This window comes from Hyperoodon ampullatus (genome assembly GCF_949752795.1).
Source record: "Hyperoodon ampullatus genome assembly, chromosome: 9".
Taxonomy (NCBI): Eukaryota; Metazoa; Chordata; class Mammalia; order Artiodactyla; family Ziphiidae; genus Hyperoodon; species Hyperoodon ampullatus.
Genome location: NC_136922.1, coordinates 50,039,628 through 50,065,997, shown reverse-complemented (window position 1 = coordinate 50,065,997; position 26,370 = coordinate 50,039,628). Strand labels below are relative to the sequence as shown.

General features: G+C 38.6%; 1 protein-coding gene across 2 annotated transcripts; it reads right to left on the bottom strand.

Annotated features, from left to right (window-relative positions):
- Positions 1-91: 91 nt before the first annotated feature.
- PON2 (paraoxonase 2) lies at positions 92-26,139 on the bottom strand (the record flags this gene model as incomplete). 2 transcript variants are annotated; one of them, XM_079711450.1, is made up of 9 exons in its annotated part: positions 92-711; positions 1,285-1,413; positions 2,134-2,215; positions 4,787-4,987; positions 6,439-6,565; positions 7,097-7,262; positions 10,759-10,814; positions 17,810-17,880; positions 26,066-26,139. In XM_079711450.1, 9 exons carry the CDS (start codon positions 26,137-26,139, stop codon positions 553-555), a joined length of 1,065 nt encoding a protein of 354 aa, XP_079567576.1. In that variant the 3' UTR covers positions 92-552. The 2 variants fall into 2 exon arrangements, with proteins under 2 accessions (XP_079567576.1, XP_079567577.1); XM_079711451.1 differs by having other exon boundaries at positions 6,439-6,529.
- Between the last annotated feature and the right edge of the window lie 231 nt (positions 26,140-26,370).

Sequence of the window (26,370 nt, the reverse complement as noted above, 5' to 3'; positions counted from 1 at the left end):
CCTGCACATCCCAAGGAAACCCCGCAAAGAAGTGGCCACTTTGTCATTCCCCCGCTGAGGATATGCCTTGAGAATTAAGCACAGACAAAACTTGGATTTTAGTTAGTCTTTAATGTAACTCCAACTCTTTAATAGTAAACAAAGATGTAAGTACAAAACATCAAAACATGTTACCTATCAGTAGTTCTGAGTCACAGTGGTCACACTGGTGGAGCTGAGGTCACTTACATTTTAAGGAAATATAATCTACCCTGTTTCAGTGGAATTCATGCTCTGGCAGTTGGAAAGCAGGCTTATTTTATGCAAAGTGTATTCACTTTACCGAAAGCAGCTTTCTTCTCTCACCTTTACTTGGCAATTTAAAAAACTGTTCACTTTCCTTTTACGTTAAAAGTGCTATGTGAACTGAAGGGGGGCTTTCGTTACTGAAATAAATTTACTATACATGTCATACATTTCTGGGTCAACGTTGCTGGTTAAAGTCCCCCAGAATTAGCAATTCATAAAAAATTGTTAAGAGAAGCTAGCATGCCTGCATAGCAAAAGGACCATTTAGAGTTGACAATACAGGGCTCTGTGGTATAAAGTGCCTATAAGCAGCTTCCTATCATACACCGAGGCCACAGAACTTCCCTGGAGAACAGACCCGTTGTTGGCATAAACTGTAGTCACTGTAGGCTTCTCAGATAGAATATTCTGGATGCGGAGAACCTATTCAGGAGATACAAAGGATTAATATAGAACCACCATCCACCCATGTCACTCAGTCACCAATAATCTTCCACAAAGACACAATGATTAAGAGGACATGCTGTTGAAAATAGCAGTTACCAATTTTTTAAATGTTTAAGTTACTTTGTTAAACCTTCAAAGAAAGTACTTTCTTAAACCATCTAGTTATTGCATGCCAACACAGGATTGAGTGTTATTATAGTAATTGAGCATTAATAGAAATACTTCCACACTAATGTGCCTACTTTCTCACTACTTTAGTACGAACAAAAGTAGTGACATGTGGAGAGCTGACAATAAGCCAGGTATTTAAAAAATTGCCAGTATACCACACAAGGAGGGCACATGTCTTTATAAAAAGGTCTTTTGACTAGTTTCCACCATAATTTAATACATCAAAAGATTACCTTTCTAAAAGTATTTGAACAATGTGAAAATCTGCCAATTATTGGCTTAAAGCAATTACAAAACCAACCACCACATAAGTTTATTGTATTATTAGTTTAAAAGGACTTGAATAATTAAGGTTGAAAAACTAAAAAATATAAACACCTCTGATGAGGGAGGATTGTTCGGGTCATAAATGAAGAGCTTCTGGCCATTAGGATGACAGCCTACCAAGATGTCCCCCGAGGAAGGATCAATAGATAAATTATCCACCAGTGTATCCAACTTGAGTACCTTCCAAATGAAAAAATGTAATATCTAAGTGCCATGAGAAATTTGATTAAATAATTTAGGGCTAAACTTTCTTGCCCCTATGCATATGGGGAAAGTTCACCCATCTCCTGCTTCCACCCTTTAACACCAATATTGCTTAAAATAAATTTAATACACTGGTTTAGAGTCACTTTTCATTTTTCCTAAAATTAAGAAAGTTGGGGCAATAATCACTCTCTCTAAAAAATGAATTCCTTTCCCCTTAAAAGATGCACAGTGATCAGTTAGCTCAAGGAATTCATTCAAAGCAAAATAGGAAATTCTTAATCAATCTAAAATATGTGTTGTCAAGCAGGAAGAAAATAATAATGGTGTGGAACCCAATTTCTACCTTCATTTATTATTGAAAGAACTGACAACTTGCATAAATCTTCATTTCAGAATTCATCTATTAGTCTTTTCAATTGTGAAAATTCTTATTGGAATTCATCAGGTGCCATCAGTACTTCATGGAATGGGCTCTAAATCTGATGCAAATATCCCTCCCAACACACTGCTGCATGTAATCAGTCAGTTCTTGTGATTGTGGGAAACAAGAGACTTGGCCAGTTACAGAGAGGAAGCAGTGAAAAAGCCAGAATAGCAACACTGGCTATTCTGTTCTAAGTGAGGAATTGTTATAGTATAACTATGTAATTTCAAGATTAATGTCTATCTTAGATATAGAAAGAAATATTTTACCTTCAATTGAGTTAAATTCATATTAGGGTGTTTTTCCAAAACATGAATTTCATGAGCCAATATATCAGCAACATAGATGTACCTTTGCAGGAAGGACATACTGGTTAGAGCCCCAGGCTAATATAAAGCTTCATTAACACAGTATGACGAATAAGTCTTAATAACCTGCCAAGAAGTTAATCAATGATGGGCCCTCAAGGAATGCTTGATAAAGGTCAATTTTTATTTAAAAAGTAAGCTTTCAAAATCAATTCAGTGTTACTACAACAATCACGGAATTGTTAAATTATTTTCCAAAAAGTTTGTAAGGAAAAATAATATAGGACATCATATAAAATATAAAGTCTGTGATATTTGCCACTGAAAGGACAGTAAAACAAATATTTGGTTTCAAAAAAAAAGCTTTTACATTCTACAACATAATTTGATATTTCAAGGGATCATTTACATGTAGAAACATATGGTATAAAACAGAACACATTTTATTAGAATATTAATACTTATTAATATTTAATAAATATTAACATCAAGAAATGTAAGAGTTAGAAATAAGTATCTATTCAGAACAATCTGTCTATATCTAAGGAGGGTGAATTAATGGACTACTTCACGGTAATTTTTCTCATTGAATTGCCTGTTCCATGGCAACTGTTCTATTGAGCAATTATAGTGTGTAAAGCCATGAACTCAGTATTGTGACAGATATAAACATGAAGAAGACACAGCCTTTTCTCCTGAAAAGTTTGTAGTGTGTTGGGGTGATCAGATGGTTTAGACACATTAAACAAATAATACAGCATGATTGGTACCGTAAGACATATTTCAGGTCTAGAGACTGAAGAAATCTCTAACTCCTAAAAAAACAGAAGGGCTTACAAAGGAAGGGGCATCTGCAGTGGACATGGAAAGAGAGACTGGATTTGAGGATATGAGGACAAAGCATCTTTTAGGCAAAAGAAAACATGTGAACAAAGGCACGGGGCAAGAATGAGAGGCAGTTTTGCAAAATAATGAGTTCTTGTCTGAAGCATAGTAAGTGTGGAAACAGTAGATGAGGGAGGTTGGAACTAGCTTATTAAAGAAAGTCCAACCCATTAGCCTGCCTTGATTTGATAAGCAACTGGGGTCCACTGAATTTCTGGAATAACAGAGTGGCATGATATCAAATGGTCAGTTCTGTTCAACAATTACTAAGCATGTGCTTTGTGACTGGCTGTGCTCAGTATGAGGATTCAAAGATGAAGCAGACTGAGGCCCCTCTTTTGGATATCTTGAAAGGGCAGGGGAATATAAAAGACAAAGTTGGCAACAGTGCGAAAAATGGAAGTGGACTGAAAACAAGTGGGAAGAAAGTGTAATACTCCAGCCAGAGAGGATGAGAACCTGAACCAAGCAGGTGTCAATGGGAAGGAAGAGGGGGTGAGGGTCAGGGACGGAAGCACAGATAGAACCAGTGTGACTTGCTCAATGGCTGAATAGGAATGGTGAGAGAGATGGAGCTAAAGCTGGATGCCCTATTGTTATTATTTTTAGCTTGGGTGACTGGAAAGTTTGACTCTCATAACTGAAAGATGAGAGTTGAGGAGAAAAAGAGATTTGGTGGGAGAGGTTGGATTGGATCAATAATAGACAATTTAAATTAAATGATTCTATATTCATTTTTCTGTAATCAACAAGAAAGAAGAAATTGTCATGAAAATAGACATTTAGTTGTCACAGAATGCCAGATTTATTTCATGTTATATTTGTAGTAGTTTAAATTGTTCAGTGTGCTAAGGTAGTAAAAGGGAAAGTTAATAAAGACTTTAATATCCTTCCTATAGGTTACAGTTAGACATATAAAAATAGTGAGAAAATTTGGGGAGGCAATTTGGCAGTATCTATTAAAGTTAACATTTAAAAGGAGCACCCTTTAAGTGAGTAGTTCTATTTTGAGGGGTTTGTTCTACAGAAACACTTGCACAAATGTGCAAAGAGGAGGCGCTCATAGCCCCACATTTAGCCAGTGCCCAGTGGGCATCTGAACCTAGGTCTATATGACTCCAAAATCTGAAGATTTAACCAGTATGCTGTATGTAATTCTCCCTTGGGGGGTTTTTCCTTAAAAATATTTGGATAAGTTTCAGTGGTAAATGAGGAATAAAAAATGGTTTTTATACAGAAAAAAAAAAAACCCTACATATCCATTTATAGAGAATTGGTTAAATTAGTTTACAATCATCCTGAAAATGGAATAATATGCAGCCAATAAAACAATGATATATTTATTTAAAAGGAAAACACCTACCTAATACTTTAATATGAATATATAAATATGAACCCATTTTATAAAAATTTACATTTATAAAATTAAATTCTACAATATGTACCAAATTTATATACTGTATATAAATATATATTTATATATTACATGTAAATATATAGTACATATATGTATATATTTTATATAAAACATCTATTTAATAATATATTACATATAATATATGTATTCTATATTATAGTAATATTTGTAAATATTATATATAGTATATTTATCATAGACCAAAAATATCAAGTAAGCTATTTCTACATTGAAAAAAAAAAAGCAAAGTAAAGAATTTGGCCCAGCACCATGACTGAGAAGAAATGAAAATACTTCTATAAGAGACCATACTTTTTATCAGGTGAAATATTGATCCCATTTGCTGAATCAAATCCTTCCGCTACCACTTTAACTTCATTTGGACTGTAGTAAACGACATTTGTCCAGTGTAAGTTCAAATATGTTTCCAAATACTTTAAGAAAGGATCAGAGAAATAGTGGTCATTGGTAGCATAGAAATGTGCTGGTCCAACAGCTATGATATCATTTACACTGGAAGAGAAAAATAACATGTGAGAGAAAATAAAAAGCCAGTTGGTCTCAGTATTAAAGATTAAGTCTCCAGAAGGTTTACATAATATGTGCTTTAAATTTTTGGTGAGAGGTTTCCCAGGAAAAGCTCAGCTAAAATCACATGGCTATAGTCATATGTAATCTACTATAATATCATTTGCTGGAGAACAATTTTTTATGGTACCAGGTAATTTGAAGACAGGCCATTTAGCAATCATGGCAGGTTATTATAAAAGGAAAAAGAACTTGGTGCCAACAGAGCGTGTTTTTTGACAGCAAGAAATGTAGGGTTTAACAACAATACGAAAAGACACAGCTGTCCAAGGGAGAGAGCTCGGTGGAGCCTCATTGGCTGGTGAGCTGATTGGGCTGTCAATAACATTTATGTAGCTTCCATTTTCTCAGCTGCTGGATTTTCCTGAGTTCCTTTGCTTAGTTATTAGTCAAACTAAGGTTGACTGTTCAATTTCTACCTGACTCACAAAGCCGACCTGCCGAGAATGAACAGGCGCTCAATAAACACTTGCGGAGAGATGAGATGAATGATGAAATTGCCATAGTGAAATGCTTCAGGTGAGAGATTTATATGCTAAGAACAATTACATTTTTAAAACCAGTTAGGTAAGGGTGTTATTAAATTTAAATTCCAATTATCCTATGCAAAAATGTCTGAAAGAGCGGCTTTCTCCTTTGTTAAAGGAAAAACAGAGCTACAGGGAAGGTGGGTCCCCTCTCTGAAACAGCGCCCTAACGCAAAGGCTGCCTGGATGGTACTTATGCTCCTGTTTATTATGAAGTGAATTTTTGGAAGAATGGTTGGCAGTTACACACTTAAGTCCTAGATAGGGAAGTAACAGAAATTAAAAATATTCATCAAGTTCAAACTTAAAAGATGCAGCTGAGCCAGGGAGGGGCACATCATTCTTTTTTAGTCACATTATCAACCAGCTTTATGTTCTTGAAATAGCAGTGACCCACTTCCAATTCTGCAGGGCCATTGGCCCACAGCTACCTTGTGAAAACAGTTCTTGCTAGCCCCATACTAAGCATACAAACTCCATATAAAGCAGACTACTCTTCCTTGGCAGGACAGGTGTTATTACTATTTGGATGGTGAGTCATCTGAAATGGGAGGTGACAGAAGGAAAAATGGTGAGGTTTGTCTTCTACTCTTAAGATGTCCCTGAAGAGCAAATCCCCGGTAGTCCAGCATTTCGTTATTTCTCAAGGGAGCCCACACAGAACACTGATATCGACTTTCCCTGCTCTACAAGGAAACTATGTATACACACATACACATATAAATACATGTATTTGTTTATGTGTATATATATGTGTATTTCAGCTCTTACAAAAGGTGAAAGGACCATCATAGGGAATATTTGAAAATGCTACAGATAAATCAGAGAATGAACAAAAGGACTAATTACCTTGGAAGAAGCTCATGTTTGATTGTTTTTAGATGCAAAAGAGAATTTTCTTCCTCTTCAAATTTAAAAATTTCTACTGTATTCTTGAATTCTGGGTGGTTTACAACAAAGAGATAAACTGTGTTATCTAAAGGATTGAAAGAACAGAGTTAATTTACAAGACATAACCATAGGACCTCTGGGCAGACACTGACATTTAAATACCACGAGCAAGGAAAGGTTGAATGTATAAGCTGTTAGACGACCTAACAGATCATTCTTCTTCCCGTCTTTCCCATCACTGTCTGTCTGGTGTTATTTCTGATCATTGGTCCCCTGACCTTTAAGAAAGAGTGTTTCCCACTCCATATACAGAATTCATGAATAATCTGTTAATAGTTGAATTCACAAATATAGCTCTTTTTCAATGTAATGATAATATTTGAAAAGGTTATGAAATCTAAACATTCTTTCAGGTGTTAACCGTTAGAAATTTCTAAATGTAGTATAACTTACTGCCAGCTGAAGAGGCAAATGATGGACTTATTTGTATGAAGAATACAGAAGTAATTCATGAGTTAATTGTTCTCTGACTACAGATATGATCCAAATCTATTTTCCACAGTCATTTGCAAACCACTGTAAGTTTTTTTAATGTTGGTAGCTCATCAGCTCTTACCACTGTCTATGAAAGTGCTGATACCATGTGGATTAAATGAAGCCAAATTAAATCCACGGCTGATTCTTAATTCCAGTGCCCTTGGGTTTTCTTCTTTTAGATCCATCATTAGTATTCCTCCAGGCTTATCTGGTGCAAAACTGTGGAGGCCTGGACATTTTAGACCCTTTTTAAAACAGAGGAAAAAGTTAAATATAAAGGCTTAAGTATTTTTACTTAAGCTAAAGTGGCAACTATAAATAAATGATAGAGACTTTGGCTAAAGGTGGTGGCATAAACCTGCAGACACAAAGAGAGCAGAGAGGAAACAATAAAAAAAATAATAATTGGAAGCTGGGAGGCTGAAAGCTGAGCAATAACTGATATTTCTGAGTTGAGGCAGAAGACTAAGGGTTTAGTCTCTTCAGAGGGTAACCAGAAGGTTGGTGGACTGGGAGATAACACAGAGTTGAGGGCGGGGATAAGCCACTATCTGACGCACATTCATTCTCTCCCCATTGTAACATGAGGTGGGACTTCGTCTCATTTGTTCACTGCTAGACCCCAAGGCCTGGATCAGTGCTTGGCGTGTAGTCAGTCTGTCCTTTTCCTACTGATTCCAAATGTTGCTTTTATCATGTACTAGATCCCTGTTTACATATTGGTCTGTTTGGACTCATGCCTAAATCCTGTGATAATATGCCACTTTTTAATTACTATAACTTTATTTATAAGATACAATACGTATATATATATATATGGCAAGTCCTCACATCCCACACCACATTGCTTTACCTTTCCAAAATAGTCTTAAATATTTCTGCTCATTTATTTTTCTGTATAAATTTCAGAAATTAAGTTGCTGTTCAAATGGAACCTTACTATTACTGGTAGTAGTAGTAGTAGTACATTTCCTATTTGTTTTTTCCTAGTGCATGGGAAAGCCATTGAGTTTTATATGTTCATTTTGAATACAACCATATCACTCAACTCTCCTATTAGGTCTAAGAGTCTGTTAGCTGAATCTCTTGGACTGTTTAAAAAACAGGTAATCACACTATCTGAAAATAATGTCAGTTTTGTCTTTTTTTCTACCTCAAATTTCTTTTTCTTGGGTTATTAAGAACTCTAGTAGATTACTGATAGTTACAGTATTTTAGGGCATTTTCTTCCTTTTCTAAACATTAATGAGAAGGCAGTTAATGTTGCACCACTAAGAATGGTATTTGCTGTAGGTTTCTGGAAGGTTTCCTTCTACTTCTAGTTATTTTGGAGCTTTTAATCAGGAATGAGAGTTGAATTTTATTTAATGCTTTTTCAGCACTCACTAAAATAATCGAGGTCTTTTCTCTTTTAAATCTTTCAAGTCATACTTTATGCAAATTTAAGAGTACCAAAAAAATCTCACTTTATGCACAAATTGTATTTAATAGAAATTTTCTCCAATTAAAAAAAATCTATCAAAATTACACAACTTCAAGGCCCAACAAGTAGAATAAACTGCAATTACGCTATTGCTACATGGCAGTGCCAATTCAGTGGTTAATAATCTGTATTCTTTATTAATGTCCCATAAATGATAGGGTTTCAATGCTCAGGAAGCTCTACCAGGGATGTAATAACTCTCCATAGTTATTGTAATACTCCCCATCTTTTAATACTCCCTATCATTTTAACCTGTTTTTTCTCTTTTTCAAATTTTATTTTATTTCCACCTGTGGTAAAATATACATAACAGAGAATTTACCATTTTCACTATTTTTAAGTGTACAGTTCAGTAGTGTTAAGTACATTCACACTGTCATTTAAATCTTTTTTCTATTCTGTGTCATCTAATTCCTCATTAAGTGTGATGTTAGTTTTGCGATGCCCCTCAAGCCTATAACTGTGGAATAGGATGGGCTAATTGGCTACAATGCTTGGAAGAATAAACAAATGCCATGATATAGGAGTTATTCATTTAGAAAGGAGTGCATTCTGGGAAATATTAGAGACAATGCTGAGTAAATTAAAAAACATCAGTAAAATGAGATTGTTTCTAAATTTGAAAAAAAGAAAAGAAAAAGAAAAGTCATATAACCAAGGAAGGATAAGAGAAAAACACGCAGAAGAAATTCTGTTGACTTGGCTACAAGGTCACTGTGACTATATTAAGCCTCTCAGCTAAAATGGCTGTAGATTTATTGGGCTTGGAGACCTCACCCCTCCTAATTCAGATTTATTCCTGTGGGGAGAAAATCTTGAAATAGGTGACTTCTGGATTACGCAAATCTCTGAAAACAGCTTCTTTGCAAAAAAAAAAAAAAAAAAAAAAAGCAACTGCCTTCTACTCTACTCTGGATATTTGCATTTTAGTTATGAATAATGTTGACTAGGAGTCTCAGTGTTTTTTCCTAAGAATATAAGATATGCACGCAAGCATGTGCTTCTACACAAACCCAGAGTCCTCCTAGAAATGCCATTTTACTCATTGTGCGTAGGTAATTAACTAAAACTTTTAAAGCCATAGTTTTAAAATTTAATATTGGGCTGGCCAAAAAGTTCGTTTGGGGTTTCTGTACGATGCTATGAAAAACCCGGACAAACTTTTTGGCCAACCCATGTAAATATCAATGTTTCTGCTAAATTCTACAGTATTTCTTTTCTCCCTCTGTGGTAAACAACCAGCCACTCACAGCCTTTCATATAAAAACCATCAGGAACCTGAAGAGTGTTCTAACCCTCATTCTCATCTCAGCTGAGTTCTCTCACCTTTCTCCTAAGTCTGACAACTATTTTATTAGTGTTGTGACTCTCTTCTGAAGCATCTCCAAGTTTTTCCCATCTTTCCTGAGTCTCAGTGCCTGAAAGTAATGGCTGCTGAGAGGGAACAGAATAACTACAGGCTGCCTTCAAAGTTGGATACTTCTTTCTCAAGAAAAACTGAATCCATGAAGATGCCAAGGTCCCTCACCTTGGCCCACGCCAGGGAGGAGAGAGAGGTGGTCAGAACTTCCTCCTTGGCCCACATATACAATTTTCTAATTAGAATGCATATTGGTGTAGCCTAGCATCACTCAGGCCAATCAATTTTAAAGTCTTTGTAATGTATGCCTGAAAAGGTTGTTATTTTTCAGCTTATAAAAATTAAGGCAAAAGTGAAGGGTATAAATAAGCTCAGTCAATGACATTCCACTTACGTTAGGCTATTTGGGGAAAAAGAAAGAAAGCAAAAGCACTGGCCTTTGTCTAGGAAAGTTGGTATATTGTTTGAAAATAAATAATAACAGCAAGAATACTAGTTTGAAATTGAATATCTAATGGAAAGGTAGACGCTGTATTTAAAATAGCATAATGTAGTATCAAATATCCATAATAATGCCCGAAATACCCTTTTTAATAACAAACTTTTAGAACACAGATTGCATTGGAATATTTTAGTGCAAGGCAGTGGGAACATAAAGAGTAATAAATCAATTGGCAAAGACTTTTTCATCCCTACATTCAGAGAAGCTGGAGGAAAATTTCCAAGGTCCTGTTTGACCTGTCTTTTTTTTTCAGAAAATTTCCAAGATCCTGTTGGACCTTTTTTTTTTTTGAAAGTCAGGAATTTTAAAAACAAGTTACTGCTCTGAAGGCCTCATCAAACTCCCTTGTACCTCCTCCACTGAGACTGGGGGGTGGGGGGGAAGGAAGATACTCACCACACTAAAGAAAGCCAGACCATTGGGAAGTATGTCAATATCTTCAGAGCCGGCTTCTGTTAAGTTCAAGAAATAGATAAATGTCATGTTCGAATTCTGTGACTTGTTAGGTAGAGCTTTGTTTACTTTATCAGTATCTGTATTTTTCGGAATGGTTCCGATTTTTTCTTCCAAGGAACCACTCTCTTTAATAAACGTCAGTCTAAATCCTTTCCTGCAGTGAACTTCTGACTTTAAATGTTAGAGATTTTATGTCTACTCAAATCAAAGTCAAGTAATCACCACATTTCCAGCTATAATACCGAAAAAGTTGACATCTGTACACTCTTATGATAAACATCCAGATGTCTGTACCAAAGTAATTGACATCAGGGGAATATTACTTTCAGAATGAAGGGCTCATCATTTAACCATGCAAATATTCTTGTCCCTTTCTCGGCTCACTCAATCGGAAGCAAACACAGACATTTCTCTCATTAACAGAGATAAAACACCTGGGATTATATAGTCCCTCTTTAAAAAACAATGCCTGCTTGTTCTCATAAGCAAAGAAAGCTTTCTGTTTAATCTTTAAATTTAGGCTTTAAATTACAGGAAAAAAACTAGCAAAAGAAGATTAATGAAAAATACCATGCACCTAAGCCAGGTGAAACTTCTAACAGTGTCTCTGAAACAGGCTACAATTACTATTGATTGTTTATCGATTGTCTGCAGTACACTCCACACAGCACAGCAAATAATTAGACATAAGACCTTGCCATTGGTCTCGCTGTGTAAATTCCACAGACAGAGAATAGACCCAAACACAAGAAAAGCGGAATAAAAATGGCTTAGATTAAGCCAAATCATGACACATTCTTTGAGTCCACAAAATCCAACCTTCCACTTTAAGCCCTCTCCAAAGGATTTCTCCACGATTATTTCTAGGTTGTCAAAAACAAACAGCATCTATCCAGCTATATGGATTTTGATTCCTCAGTTTGCATTTGGCTGGCCACCTCCAGTGTTGCTGGCTCCATCATAGTGGAGAAAAGCAAAAAAAAAAAAAAAAAAAAAAAAAAAATGACCCATATGCTTGCTTCTCAGAAAGAAGAGAGATATAAGTTTAAGTATTGTATGCTTGAGTTCTTAACCTGCGGTCTGTGGACCCCTAAGTAACCACATATGGATTTCAAAGAGTTTATGAACCCTCTGAAATTCTATGCAATGCAAAATGTCTTGTGTATGTACAGATAAGACATTTTCTGTGAAAAAGGTTCTTGGCTTTCAGCAGATTAAAAAAAAGGGTCTGTAATACCTCCCAAAAGTTAAAAACCTCTAGATTCTAGTGCCATGGTATTTCTCAACTGATAAAGAGCAAGGACCAAGGAACACTTCACCATGTATACATACACAAACACACGAACACACACACACACCTGCACACAGAATTCTAGTCCAAGTTCTGCTTTCTAGATCCACTGAGTAGGAGCTCAGTTAATTAAAATTTGTTGTTCCTGAAAAATCATTTAAGACAATTTAACTTCAACGTGCGCATGCTTACACACATAGACAAAGAAAAGATATGTAGAAAAAAACTAACAATGTTTTTTGGGTGGTGGGATTATGAGTGATTTCTTTGTTTTAAAAATTTCCACAAATAATCATATTCTTTTAATAAACAAGAAAAGAACAATGTTTTTTAAAAGATATATTCATGTCAACCACATTGCTGCTTCTTTCTGTTTAATCCCGTTGCCTAATTCCAAGGAAAAAAAGTCGTATCTGTAGCTTTCTTTAGAATATTTTCCAGATCTTCTCCCTGATCTTTATTTCTATAGCCATTATGACAGTAGGCTTTTATCATCTCATAACACCTAATTTTTTCTCCTCTAATTCAATAATAGAAATAGTAGTAGTGTGAGTAGTAACAGTAATAACTACTAACATATATTAAGTGTTTATCAAGTACCAGGCTCCTTATACATACTTTACATATGTTAATTCATATAATTTTCGTAACTCTAAGAAGCAATATTATTATCTCTAATTTTAGACTAGAGAATATGGAGCCGTTGAAAGGGTAAGTAAATTGTTCAAGGTCACAAACTGGGAAGCTGGGATTCAAGTCTTTTGTTCTGACTTAAAAGTGCATAGAAAAAATACAACCTAGCATTTAATGAAATTTCTCTCTCAGAACCATCCCCTGGTTCCTCTCTGAAGACACTTTACTTTGTAAATCCAACTGTGGTCAATTACATATGTTGGCTTTTCCCCCAAAATGTTTGCTTCCATGCCTTTCACCAAGATCTTCATCAATTCATATCCTGTACTTTTCTTTCAAACACTCTTTCTCTGGAAAGTCTTCTAACTTAGCATATCTGATTTTGATCCCTTCTTATTCCTTGAGCAATTATCTATCTGTGTCAGAGATGGCCAACTGCTCCCCAGTATCCATACTCCCCTTCTTTCTTTTCAGCTACAGGTACACGGCCACATAGCTACAGACATTTTCTACCCCTTCTTGCTGATAGAGGTGGCCATTTATCTGAGTTCAGGTTAATGGGACATGAGAGTACAAGGTAAACTACTTGCAACTACTGGGTAAAATAAAGTAAAAATATCCATGTAAATTTTCTTTCTACCCCTTCCTGCTGGGAAATGGCAACAATTGGAGTTCTAGTCTTATACCAAGATGGAAGCAATATGTTGAAGATAGCTGTGCTGCTTCATCAGCCTTTGTCCCAGAATGACCACATGGAGTAGAGTCATCTAATCACCCGAGGTCATTTGCTGATCTTTGGACTGTCACATAAAAGAAAATCAATTTCTCTCTTCTCTAAGTTACTTATTGTAACTTTATAACAGCAAATCAGCCATTGCCATACCCAACAGAGTATCTAAAATGTAATGTAGCCCATTATTTTCCATGTTTTTGGTTCATTAATCAGATGTGTGTATTAATCACTCTGGGAGAAAATACTATATTGGGAAAAAAATTGCAAAAGTTATTTAACCTCTCTGAGCCTTAGGTCCTTATCTGCTATAAAAAGAAAAAATATGTCTATATCTCACATAGTGGGTTTTTCTGTTTTCCTTTTCATAGGCAGATTGTAAAGTACTTGACAACAAGGGCTACAAACTTTAATGCTTTTTTTAAAAAAAATCTCTCAAGCAGCAGTTATTATAAAGATCTTGACTGCCAAGTGTATAAAATCATTTATTAACTCAAGAGAAATAATCCATTCAAAATTTTGTTTTAGTCCAGGACTCTGAATGCCAGCATTTTCAAAGACATTTTTAAATGTTTTAAACTTTTAAGCCTCAAATAGAGTTAAATAGCTCTTTAATTATAATTTTTATTATTTAGATGTCGATATTATACCAAATGTTAGTTTCTGTCTGTTAGATACATTGGAAAGGAATACAATAGAATAAATAGTGAGCTTACTTTCTGACCCCCTGAAGGCACACATCCTATATGATATGTGGTAGTGATTATTACTTATTAAAACAGAAAGACATGAGATGATATGATATGTATAAAGCACCTAAGAATTGCAAAGAGTTCATTTCTAGTCATGGTGAATGTAGCCTTATTTTATGTGTGTGTGTGTGTGTGTGTGTGTGTGTGTGTGTGTGTGTATGTTTGTCTTGATGGGGACTGGGGGGACAGGGGATATACCTGTCCCCTTACCTCTTGGAGGGATTCGTTGGCCTCAACTGCATGGCTGCTACTGTTTCCAAAGTGGAAACTAAAAAAGAGAACCCCTCTACTCCTGCTGCCTAACAAGAGACATTGCTTTTGCCTATGGGAAAGTAGGCCCTGTTATTCCTTTGTAGTCAAAGGACACTGAATAAGCAACTGTTGTTAAAAACGTATAACCACAAGCTGTTATTAACCATTATGCATCACTGACATAGCATTCAACGAATGTTCATATAGTGTATGCTAACCACAGAGCAAAAGCAAAGAAGGGGGAGAGAAAAAGCACAGTTCTAATTAGATCTAAAAATGTATCCCAGGGGCTTCCCTGGTGGCGCAGTGGTTGAGGGTCCGCCTGCCGATGCGGGGGACATGGGTTCGTGCCCCTGTCCGGGAGGATCCCACGTGCCGCGGAGCGGCTGGGCCCCTGAGCCATGGCCGCTGAGCCTGCGCGTCCGGAGCCTGTGCTCCGCAACGGGAGAGGCCACAACAGTGAGAGGCCCGCATACCGCAAAAAAAAAAAAAAAAAGTATCCCAAATGTGCTTCTAATCACTCATCGTCTTCGCTCTGTTGCCTTTTGAAGTGCCTCAGAGGCATTAAACACTTCACAAGAGGGGCCATAGGTGACATATTTCCTCATTCTTCCCAATTCCAGACAGCAGCTCACACACATCACAACATAAAGGTCACAAACACAGACAGATGCCTGTTCAGAATACAAATGTTGTTGGACTTGTTTTTCTCTGAGGAGCCCTCCATTCCAGTGAGTTGTAGCAGCAATACACTTGGCAGTTTGTACAGTAATGTGTCTGGCTGTGCCCTATTGTCTACTCTGAGACTTGAATTCGCAGAAGGTGGGCTTCACAGGGCCAAGGGCTGTTTAATAATTTGACATTTAACTCAGTAGCAAAAGTAACCTCCGAGATCACTGACTCAACCTCCCAACCTGTACAACGTCCCTCCCAGACGCCATCTGGCTTTTGCTTAGTGACCGGTTCCAAGGGGACTCTTCGTGATTGCGGCCAGAAGGCAGGATGCAGTTGCTGGGTTTTTTGGGACTCCAGACAACCTTAATTCTAGGACAGTCTGCACTATCCAGCACAGACCTTTTCAATCTGGACAATCTGGTATTTGACACTGAGTTTGTATCCTCCTGCTAAGTGTTTGGGCAATAAACAAAGAGGGGAAACCCCAGGAGAGAGAAGTCCAGGAGTCTTGTGAAGGGAGATAGGACTGGGAAAAAGTACAAAAGTAGCAATGGGAAAAGGGGACAAGAGCACAGAGGAAACAGATGTGTACAGGAGGAGCAGTGAGCAGAAAGAAGCTCTGAAGTAGAAAAGGCTTCTCTGAAAACAAATAGTTTCCATGAAATGGAAGCCTTCTTTGTGTGATCCAGAAAAGGCTCACTACTTTGTTTTTGATAAAAGAGCATTATGAATCCTGTCTGGAGTGAATGTGGTTATAAACATGGGGTACTGAGTTTATTAGTGTTGCCAACGCGAGAGCAATTTAGCAAAGACTATCAAAACTTTAAACATATGTGCTAACTGAACAATAATCCTGCTATTAAAGATTTATCCTTCAGATAAACAAATGCAAGAGCTATATGTACAATGAAGTTCACTGACTTGCTTGTAGTTGCAAAAAACTATAACCACTCAAATGTGCATTAAGGAACTGGGTAAATAATCATGGTACATGCAAATATTAAAAAGAATGAGGTAGATCTACCTGTGCTGATGTGGAAATCTGTTCACACTGTGTTCAGAATAAAGCAAGTTACAGAATATAATCTTATACTAAGATGCCATTTGTGAAAACAATAGATATAAATGTATATGCATGTATTTGTTTGCATTTGCACTGGAAATACCAGAAAGGATAAAACAGAAACTCTATCTCTGAGGTTATTTTTGAGGGAGGTAGAGATTTTTATTTATTTATTTATATTTTATTGAAGTATAGTTGATTTACAATGTTGTGTTAGTTTCAGGTGTACAGCATAGTGATTCGGTTATATATATGTTCTTTTCCAGATTCTTTTCCATTATAAGTTATTACAAAATACTGACTATAGTTCCCTGGGCTATACAGTAGGACCTTGTTGTTTTTTTTTTTTTTAATTTAAGTAATTAATTTATTTTTGGCTGTATTGGGTCTTCATTGCTGCGCACGGGCTTTCTCTAGATGTGGCAAGCCGGGGCTACTCTTCATTGCGGTGTGCAGGCTTCTCATTGTCGTGGCTTCTCTTATTGTGGAGCACGGGCTCTAGATGTGTGAGCTTCAGTAGTGTGGCTCGCAGGCTCAATTGTTGTGACGCATGGGCTTAGTTGTTCCGCGGCATGTGGGATCTTCCTGGACCAGGGCTCTAACCCGTGTCCCCTCCATTGGCAGGTGTATTCTTAACCACTGCGCCACCATGGAAGTCCCTATCTATTTTATATATACTAGTGTGTATGTGTTAATCCCAAACTCCTAATTTATCCCTCCCTCCCTTTCCCCTTTGGTAACCATAAGTTTGTTTTCTATATCTGTGGGTCTATTTCTGTTTTGTACATAAGTTCACTTGTATACTTTTTTTAGATTCCACATATAAGCGATATCATATGATACTTGTCTTTCTCTGTCTGGCTTACTTGACTTAGTATGATAATCTCTAAGTCCATGTTGCTGTAAATGGCATTATTTCATTCTTTTTCATGGCTCAGTAATATTTGTGGGGGGTGGAGATTTTTTTTTTTTTTTTGCGGTATGCGGGCCTCTCACTGTTATGGCCTCTCCCGTTGCGGAGCACAGGCTCCAGACGCGCAGGCTCAGTGGCCATGGCTCACGGGCCCAGCCACTCTGCAGCATGTGGGATCTTCCCGGACCGGGGCACGAACCCGTGTCCCCTGCATCGGCAGGCGGACTCTCAACCACTGCGCCACCAGGGAAGCCCTGTTGGGAGATTTTTATTTTCTATTTTATAACTTCTCTTCCTTCTGACTTACCTTCACCAGCTGACTCCTGGGCTAATGGTACACAGAATTCAGTGGCCACACATAATCCAGACTTGACAAAAATACAGACGACAAAATACAGAATACAGATGACAAAACGAGTTCAGCAAAGTCACTAAGCAAGCAAGAAGTCTAAAACAAACATAGGATTGTACAAATAATTAATAAATCACAGTGAGAGTAAGAGAGAAGAAGAAATAACAGGGTGTATGAGATCAAAAGAGATTGACTGAAAAGGTTTTTGCTGATCTAATGTGACTTTTCCTCTGATAAACAGTAATTATGTGCCAAAATACTGTTAATGAGTTTTCTAGTGTTGTGGGCCAAGGAATGTAAGCTGTGTAACTAGCATTTTCTCAGACGTACCGATTCCTTTAATCAGGTGGCAGTTTGGAAGGTCTACAGATTCTACTTCTCGGGAGGCTTTAAGTCGATTCCTGTTAAAAAAAAAAAAATCTATCTGTTTACATATTCCCTGCTTTGTAGCAGAAAGGGTTTAAAGAGGCTTACAGCAATACATGAAACACAGCATAAATCTAAAGCAGATGAAAGAGAAGACAGAAAACAAGGGTAGGAACATAAAATAGCACCAGAAATGAAGTTAAAATAAAAATGCATATCACAAAGTTCTATATGTGAACATGGGTCGTAAAAGGAAGCCAATAATTCAACAAATACAACTTGGAATGCAAGTTCCTATGCAAATGTATACACGGCACCAGGTCCCATTTCTCACAGCTCTTGTGTTGTGGGAAGAGCTTCAGATGTAGAACCAGAAGCCCCGTCTTCCTTCTGAGGACCCAGAGGGGCTATAAAATGCCCAGACTCTGCAAAATGACACAGTGACTGAAAGCAGGCCAAGAGAAAATGGCATTGTTCAGAGCCTGGCTCACAGAAGACACCTCATAAATAGATATTAAGAAACAAGTGGAGAAAGTCCCATCCCCGTGACTGTTTATTGGGGTGAGAAGGTTGGAGAGCACCAACTACTCTAGCCAAACTACTTGCTGTTGTAATTTCATAAAAACGGAAGTGAAGACATAATGAGAAAATGTTGAGTTCTAATAAAGCATCTTCCCTCCTCCTTCCCCCGCTGGAGTACAGGGCCACCAAGCAGGATGGGCAAACACATCTGGGCTCTATTGTTTGAAGGCTTTCCCTGCTCTCACTGTCTCACCTTCTCTTTCTGTTCTCTACATCCACAAAGAATGACAAGCGTGCCTGCAGAGTAGTTTACATGTTTCAAAGTGATTCACACGTACCACACGTTTAAGAGACAACATGACAATTTGCCAGTTGTCTCTCTCCTATTCATGTCCTTGCCAGCTTCGGACTTCTAGACACCGAATATGGGGAAGGCTACTGGTTTCTTGGCGAGATGGAAGAAGCCGAGGCCTGGACAACCCAGAATTACCAACAGGTGGTGGCAACTATATATTTTGGCAATTCATATATATATATATCCATATATATATGAAAGTTTCCAATTAAACTGTTAATCAGTATGTATTTGGAATCATATAACTCAAATACTGTTAAACTTCTTGAAACAACATAGCAATAAAGCAATAAAATAAAAATAAATGAATGAAATAAAGATATAGGGCTTCCCTGGTGGCGCAGTGGTTGAGAGTCCGCCTGCTGATGCAGGGAACACGGGTTCGTGTCCCGGTCTGGGAGGATCCCACATGCCACGGAGCAGCTGGGCCCGTGAGCCATGGCCGCTGAGCCTGCGCGGCCGGAGCCTGTGCTCCGCAACGGGAGAGGCCACAGCAGTGAGAAGCCCGCGTACCGCAAAAAAAAAAAAAAAAAAATATATATATATATATATATAAAAAATATATTAATAGAAAAAATAAAGAAAATAACATATAAAAAATTTAAATAAAGCAGTAAAAAAAAAAAATACAAAAAAATCTCAAGTCTACGAGTCCCAGCAGTGATTTAAAGGGGAAAACAAGTACGCTTAGCCTTACATAAGTAGTAGAAGTAATACTAGTGAGGAGGGTGCTGCTGATAATCATGGGTGGTAAAAGGAAATCAATACTAAGAAGGGCCAACATGTATTGAGCCTACCACTGTTCTATGTGATTTACCTGAATGAATTCATTTAATTCTTAAAACAACCCGAAGAAGTAGGTACCATTATCCCTATTTTAGAGATAAGGAAAATGACTTCCCTGAAGTTCAGCACCCAGCCAGGAAGTTCCACCCAGAGGCTCTAATCTGCTGTTGTATCTTTCTCAGAAAGGGGTGAAGAGACCACGTTTCTGTCATAGCAGCAAGACTGCAGGACCTTCGGCAGGTCAATTAATCTCTGCAGGCCTTAGTCTTCTTTATGTATAAAAATAAGGATGAGACTAAATGACCTCCAAGGTTTATTGACATTGTGTGATTCCAGAAACAGATGTAAATTTAAGTCAGTAGGTCACAGCTGAAGTTTCATCAAGTTTCTGTATCATGTGTTGGTTTGGGTGTCAATTTTATACAACTTACTTTTATGCCCATTTGACTAAACAAAGATGGGGTAATGTTGATTACCATCTACCTTTCTCAAAAAATTCTATGGATAAAATAAAATTCATATGTGTTCGGACACTTTGGTATGGGTTATTTTTCAGAGACAACTTAGGTTTGCATCAATGACTAATGATTACACTTTGCTGACAGGGTGATCTTCATCAGCTAGTTTAGTTGTACAATATCATCTCTAGATATGCAGACTGCCCGCTATTAAAACTGAAGAGTAACACAAGGACTGTTACTAGTTAATCAAGTCATTTTTTCTTGTGTTTCCTTTATGATTAAAGAGAGAGGATTTTGCTTCCATCCTTTGTGGCCCATCAAGACTTTCAAAGACTTTCAGTAGAAAACTGCTAGGCTTTTTGCCTGGCAGAACTATCAGTTCCCTACTCATTAGTGGACTTCTGTACTCCAGAGTGGCAGCCACTATTAGCTAACAAACCTAAAGCCATTCACACCCCTTTCTTCCTTGCTCTTTTCCACTGCAGAAGCAGGCAAGCCAAATATTTGCTTCCAGCCCCCTTCGTACTTTAGGGGTAATCATATGACCCAGCCTTTTGGGAAAGATAAATTTATTACTGGTAGAAAAGGCAGACATAGGAAGAGAGCTAACTGGCAACACTCCTTCCTTCTTCATGATTTGACCATATATGTGGTACTTGACTACAGCAATCATTCAGCATCCTTAACACAAGTATGAGGACACAAAGCCAACAGTGGAGGATCAAAGAACAAAAATATCAGAACCTAGTTCCTTGATGTGATCACTGACTCAATGGACAAGCTCTAGGATGAATGACTCACAGAGTTTGTATCATGTGAGAGAAGCAAGCTTCAATATGTATAAGCTACCATTAATTTGATGTATGCTACTTGCAGCTGAAAGCACTCCTAAATGATAACAGATTTAAGAAGTTTGGAGAATATACAAGAGAAAGCTATACAAACTCTTTGGACTAGCAGATCAATAAGCCTATATATATTAATGCCAAAAACAGATAAATAAATAAGTGGTACAAACACAAATAAGTCATATTTTTGCAGCAGCCTATTTGCTCCCTAACACTTTATGTCCACAGCATGCTTATGAACGTACTAGATCAGAGATGGTGTGGCAGTTGCCACTCTGTTGTCATGCAGACATTGCTAATCAATTACAGCACTCTTTCTCTTTAACTCAGAGCCAGCTTAGACACAATGTTCCAGGCCACCACTACTAGTCTATTAAAATGGACACTCTAGATGAAAGCTATTTGCTTTCTTTGTTCTAGGTTCCTTTTGTTTTTCTCACTTTCCTTTTCCTTTTCATTAGAATTTGGTTATCTTCCTTTTAGTTACGAGTATATGATAGGTATAATACAGGAAAGAATGCATACTGCCTTCCTTCAACTGAGCCAGAAATCATTCCTCCAATGACCCCCATCAGAAACATGTACATCATGATTCTTAATCTGGGGTCCAGTGACCCTCACAGAGTCCATGGGTAAAATTCAGGGGTTTCTGAATTCTGATGGGGGGAAAAATACACATCTTTAGTTAAACCTCTGACTGAAACTGAATATTTCTTTTGATGATGAGTGTAGGCAACAAACCACTGAGCTTTCTACTAGCAGTACCTGTGACTCTGTCACTAACAGAAATTACAGACATTGTTTCATCACATTTTAGTTGTTGTAGATATCTCAAAATACCATTTATACTCATCCCTGCTTCACAGTATCTACTGTTAGGTATTCAACTACTTCTAGATCTACTTAAGGTTTTAATAAAGAAGGCCATGTTATTATATCCTACATTAGATCTTTTAAATAGTTTGGCAATAGAGTTTAAGTATTTAAATTAGTATTAACTTAGATAGTATTTCAGTTTGGTTTGTAATCCTATGTATTTTATTTTATGCATTTAGAAACATGATGCTTGCTGAGAAGGAGTCAAGGCTTCACCAGACTACCAAAGGGATCTATGGCACAAAAGAATCTAAGAACCCCTGCTCCAACGTCATTGTCATCATAGGTAACTTTATTGAGCACTTACTACATGTCTGACATTGTTCTAGCACTTTACAAGAATGAACTCATTTATTTTTTACAGCCCCTATATGGAGCATATGGTACTATTATCCCCATCGTACAGATTAGGACACTGAGGCACAGAAAGGTGAAATAAAAGCCAAGGTCTCATGTAAATAGTGGAGAATTCAGGTGACCTGGCTACAAAGCATGAACCCTTAACCAACAGTCATTACAATGAAATGAATCTCTATTTCCTTCACTCAGGAAAAGGCGTTACCCATCCAAAGTGGAATGGGTCACGGGCAGTTACTGATTATCTTGCCTCATCGTGTGGTAACAGTAAGGATGCACCAGTTTGGTGTGCCAGTATGCTTTGAGCAAACTGGGAACACAGTGTTACTACCAGGTTTGTTCCATATCTCACTGCCTTTGAATTTACAAACCACTGATGGGGCTTTATCTTTTACGTACAGACTTAAATTCAGACAAACTGGGGCTTTATCTTTCACAAACAGACTTGTAAAACCCCTTGGAATTCACCACTTGGTCCCCTGTAATGCTCTTACTTAATTAAGAATTTGTGCTCAGGCTTGTAAAGCTGGGGAAAGTTTGCTCCAATGGCAGAGAAGAGAGGAGGCCGTGGTGGAGCTGGGACAAACTGTATTTGGAATCAGAAGACCTGGCTTAGAGCACAGGTTTGGCATTAACTTCTGAACTAACTAGGCAGCCTCTCCAAGCCTCAGTTAATATTATGTATAATATAGGAAGGAAGACATATATGAAGACTGGAAGAAGGCAGGAAGGTAAAAGGGCTTTCTTTCCAAATGTCAGTAAATGTATGTTTTAGTTTAATATAATGAACTGCTGATACTTTCAACACAAAGACCAGCACACAGTAGTCACACAATAGATAAGGAGGATGGTGGTTGAAAACAAGTCTGCCCCTTCAGAAGTGTTCAAAAGCTGACTGGATAGCTTCTTGGTGGAGCTGTCATAAAGGGTGTCAGGCAACAAGCAAAAAGTTCAGACGCTTGTATTTGGAGTTCCTGCTCAGGCATAGGTCTCTGATATACTCAAGTCTCATGATTCATTCAAGGGTGTGTGCTTTGCAACAGGGAGCACTGGCCTGGGGACATGTTTGTATTTCTACTTTTTCCTTTATTGCTGCACGAGGGAGGAGTGGAAAAGTTGGGTATGACATGCCATCCTCCCCCGAGAACCTTAGCCAGTTATAGTTCAGAAGGAAAGAGACAACCTTGATTCCATTTATCCATGCAGGACATACTTATACTAAAAAATCATTCACTGTTTATCTGAAATCCAAGTTGAAATTTAAGTGGGCACCCTGGGGGAGAGAAATAACCTGAGTGCCAAAGTGCGATCTCTAAAAATAGAATAATGAAATAGAAGGCAGCAGATGAGAGAAAAAAACAAACCAAAAACCTGTTTTTGAAGGGCCTTTCTTTATGTGGAGGTGGGAACATGCTGCTTTTCAAAATACTCTAAGGGTCTGAAAGGAGAAATATTATGCATTTCAGCACTCCACCAAACTTTGTAAATAGCAGGCACTTGATATTCTGCACTCATAGGGTTGCCAGATAAAATGCAAGATGCCCAGTTAAATTTGAATTTCAGATAAATAATGAATACTATTTTAGTCTAATTATATCCCAAATATTGCATGGGATATGCATATACTAAAAAACGATTTGTTGGGCTTCCCTGGTGGCGCAGTGGTTGGGAGTCCGCCTGCAGATGCAGGGGACAAGGGTTCGAGCCCCGGTCCGGGGAGATCCCACATGCCGCGGAGTGGCTGGGCCCGTGAGCCATGGCCGCTGAGCCTGCACATCTGGAGCCTGTGCTCCGCAACGGGAGAGGCCACAACAGTAAGAGGCCCGCGTACCACAAAAAAAAAAAAAAAAAAAAAATGATTTGTTGTTTATCTGACATACAAATTTAACTGGGTGTCCTACATTTTTATTTGCTAGATCTAGCCACCCATCATTCACCCCAACATTCTCACATCAGCCAGTATAAGGCTTCAACTGTCCAATGAGGTTACAACCCCATGAAGTCACTGCTCAATAAAGTTTATTATAGTCAAGTCTTTATAAAGAAAAGATGCATTCAAATTTAAATGATCTATCAGGTGCATTCTATGTAAATTAAATAAGCTTTATTTACTTTTTCTTAGGTTCGCATCTACATTTATCATTTAAAGGGACTTAAATTTAAAACCTTAAGATTAGTAAGAAGAAAAAATTGACTGCTAATTGAGAAAACTTCAACTTATGGAAACACTGGTGGTTTGAACTTTAGGGATAATTTAATGAGCTTGAGAACTTTAGTGGTCCTGCCTTTGAAACCAAGAGCTGGACAGATCATACAAAATCACCCAACTCAATAACGTTCTGCAGAGCAGGATGGTCATTTATATAACATGAAAATTAAGCTCAACATGTCCGTTTCTTACCAGTAAATGTTTCTCCTCCAACTCTGATGCTTCCTGTTGCATAGACACTGTTCCTCCTCCTGGCATCCCTTTATGAGCAGATGAAGCTGCATCTAAGACAGCAGAGCTGGAAACTGTAGTATCACCTTGGCCTTACCCCTCATCCCTGGGGTTCCAGAGTTTGGGCGAATCTACTGCAAGACTTTAACTAGTTTCCCCAGGTCTATTTGCTCTCTATTCTGGTACTTGTCAACTCCAACTGCATGTTAGAATTGTCAGGAGAATTTTTTAAAATAAAAAATACTCATGCCTGGGCCCCACCCAGAGCAACAGAATTGGAACTGCTGGGGGTGCAGCCCAGACAGCAGGCCTCCAGGAGATCCTAAGGCTCAGCCAGGACTGAGAACCACTGCTGTACTCCAATCCAGCCTCCCAGGTCATCTCTACACAGCCCAACTGGTTATGCTTTAGATGGTTCAAAGAGGTTCCTGTTTAAAAAAATAAAACACATACAACAAACATTGCTAGTTCCCCTTGGCCTATCTAGGCAGGCCCCAATTTTTCAACGTAGGTTTAACCATCTCAAAACCCTACTCCTACTGTTCTCATCCCTTAACTTTATGCTCTGCTCAAATCTAAACTTCCCCCGCCATTCCCTTTCTTCACGCTGCACTCTCCATCTGGGACTGCCTCCTTCATCCCCACTTGTGTTTCACCCATCCCTCAAGGCTAGTGTCAGATGTCTCTTCCTCCTGAACTCCACCTTCAGGAGTTGTAACTTCTCCTCCTTAAGCCAGCAGGGGTTGATTTGTACCTGTCCTGAACATCCTAATTTATCTATTTGTTTTATTTCTCTCCTTCCCTTTAATAGGGTAAACTCTTTAAAGGTAAGGACGGTGCCTTACTCTATTACAGGAGGCTAAGAGTGCACAGCGTACAGAGAAGGTGCTCAACACTTCTGGAATTCTTTCACGTGAGGCTTAACGTAATTTGAGTTGATAATTTAGAGACAATGACGTCTGATCACCCACGTTTTTTCCTTATAACTAAAACATGAGATGGACTAGGCGTGTCCTGTTTGGCATTCTGGCTTCGGTGTTCCCAGACGAAGAGATAAATAAGGAAGTGATGTAAGAACAATAGCTGACTATCTTAAGTATCTTTGATCAACCGTGCCAAGATTAGAGAGCAGAGGAAGAGTTTCTCAAACTCTGCAGGGGAGAGATGGAGAACAACTTTATTAAAGACGGAGGCTGGTTTGGGCAACAAAGGGAAGCAGCACCAATGACCTGAAATAAATCTTTATAATTAAAGTTTCAGTGCATGAGTAATAGTTTTGTTTTCAAGTTAAAGCACTAGGTTCGCCCCTGGGTAAATCGCAAAGCACTCGCTTGTCAACTTAGGTAAGAAAGACCTGGGTGCGCAGCAAAAGCTGACAAAAACTCGCTATGAAGTCTCGCGATTCAGCCCAAACTGTGCCGGGTTTTGCTGGCGGCTGGGGGTTGGGGTGGAGGAGCTCCGCCGGCCGAGGAGCAGAGCGATGCAGAGGTCCTCCGCGGCCGCCGGCTCCGGGGTCCCAGCTCGCGCGCAGCCCCGGCCATCCCGAGCCTGGGGACCCGAGAGGGCCCCACCTACCTGAGCGCCAGGAGCCTCTCGCCCAGGAACGCCAGCGCTATCCCCAGCAAGCTCAGAGCCAGCAACCGCCCCATGGCGCGGAAGCCGCGCCGCCTCGCTCGGCCGGGCCCGGGAGCACTGTGGGCGGCGCCCGCGGTCCGGCTCTTGCGCGCGGGCCGCGCTCCGCCCCGAGGCCGGCGAGCCCGGTTCCTGCTCACAAGCCGCGGCGGCTCCGCCCTCCGCGCGGCCCTTGGCCTTTGTCACCGCAAACCTGCCTCTTGAGACACCTTCCCGGCAGTGGGAACCGTCCTCTCCCGCCCCTGGTT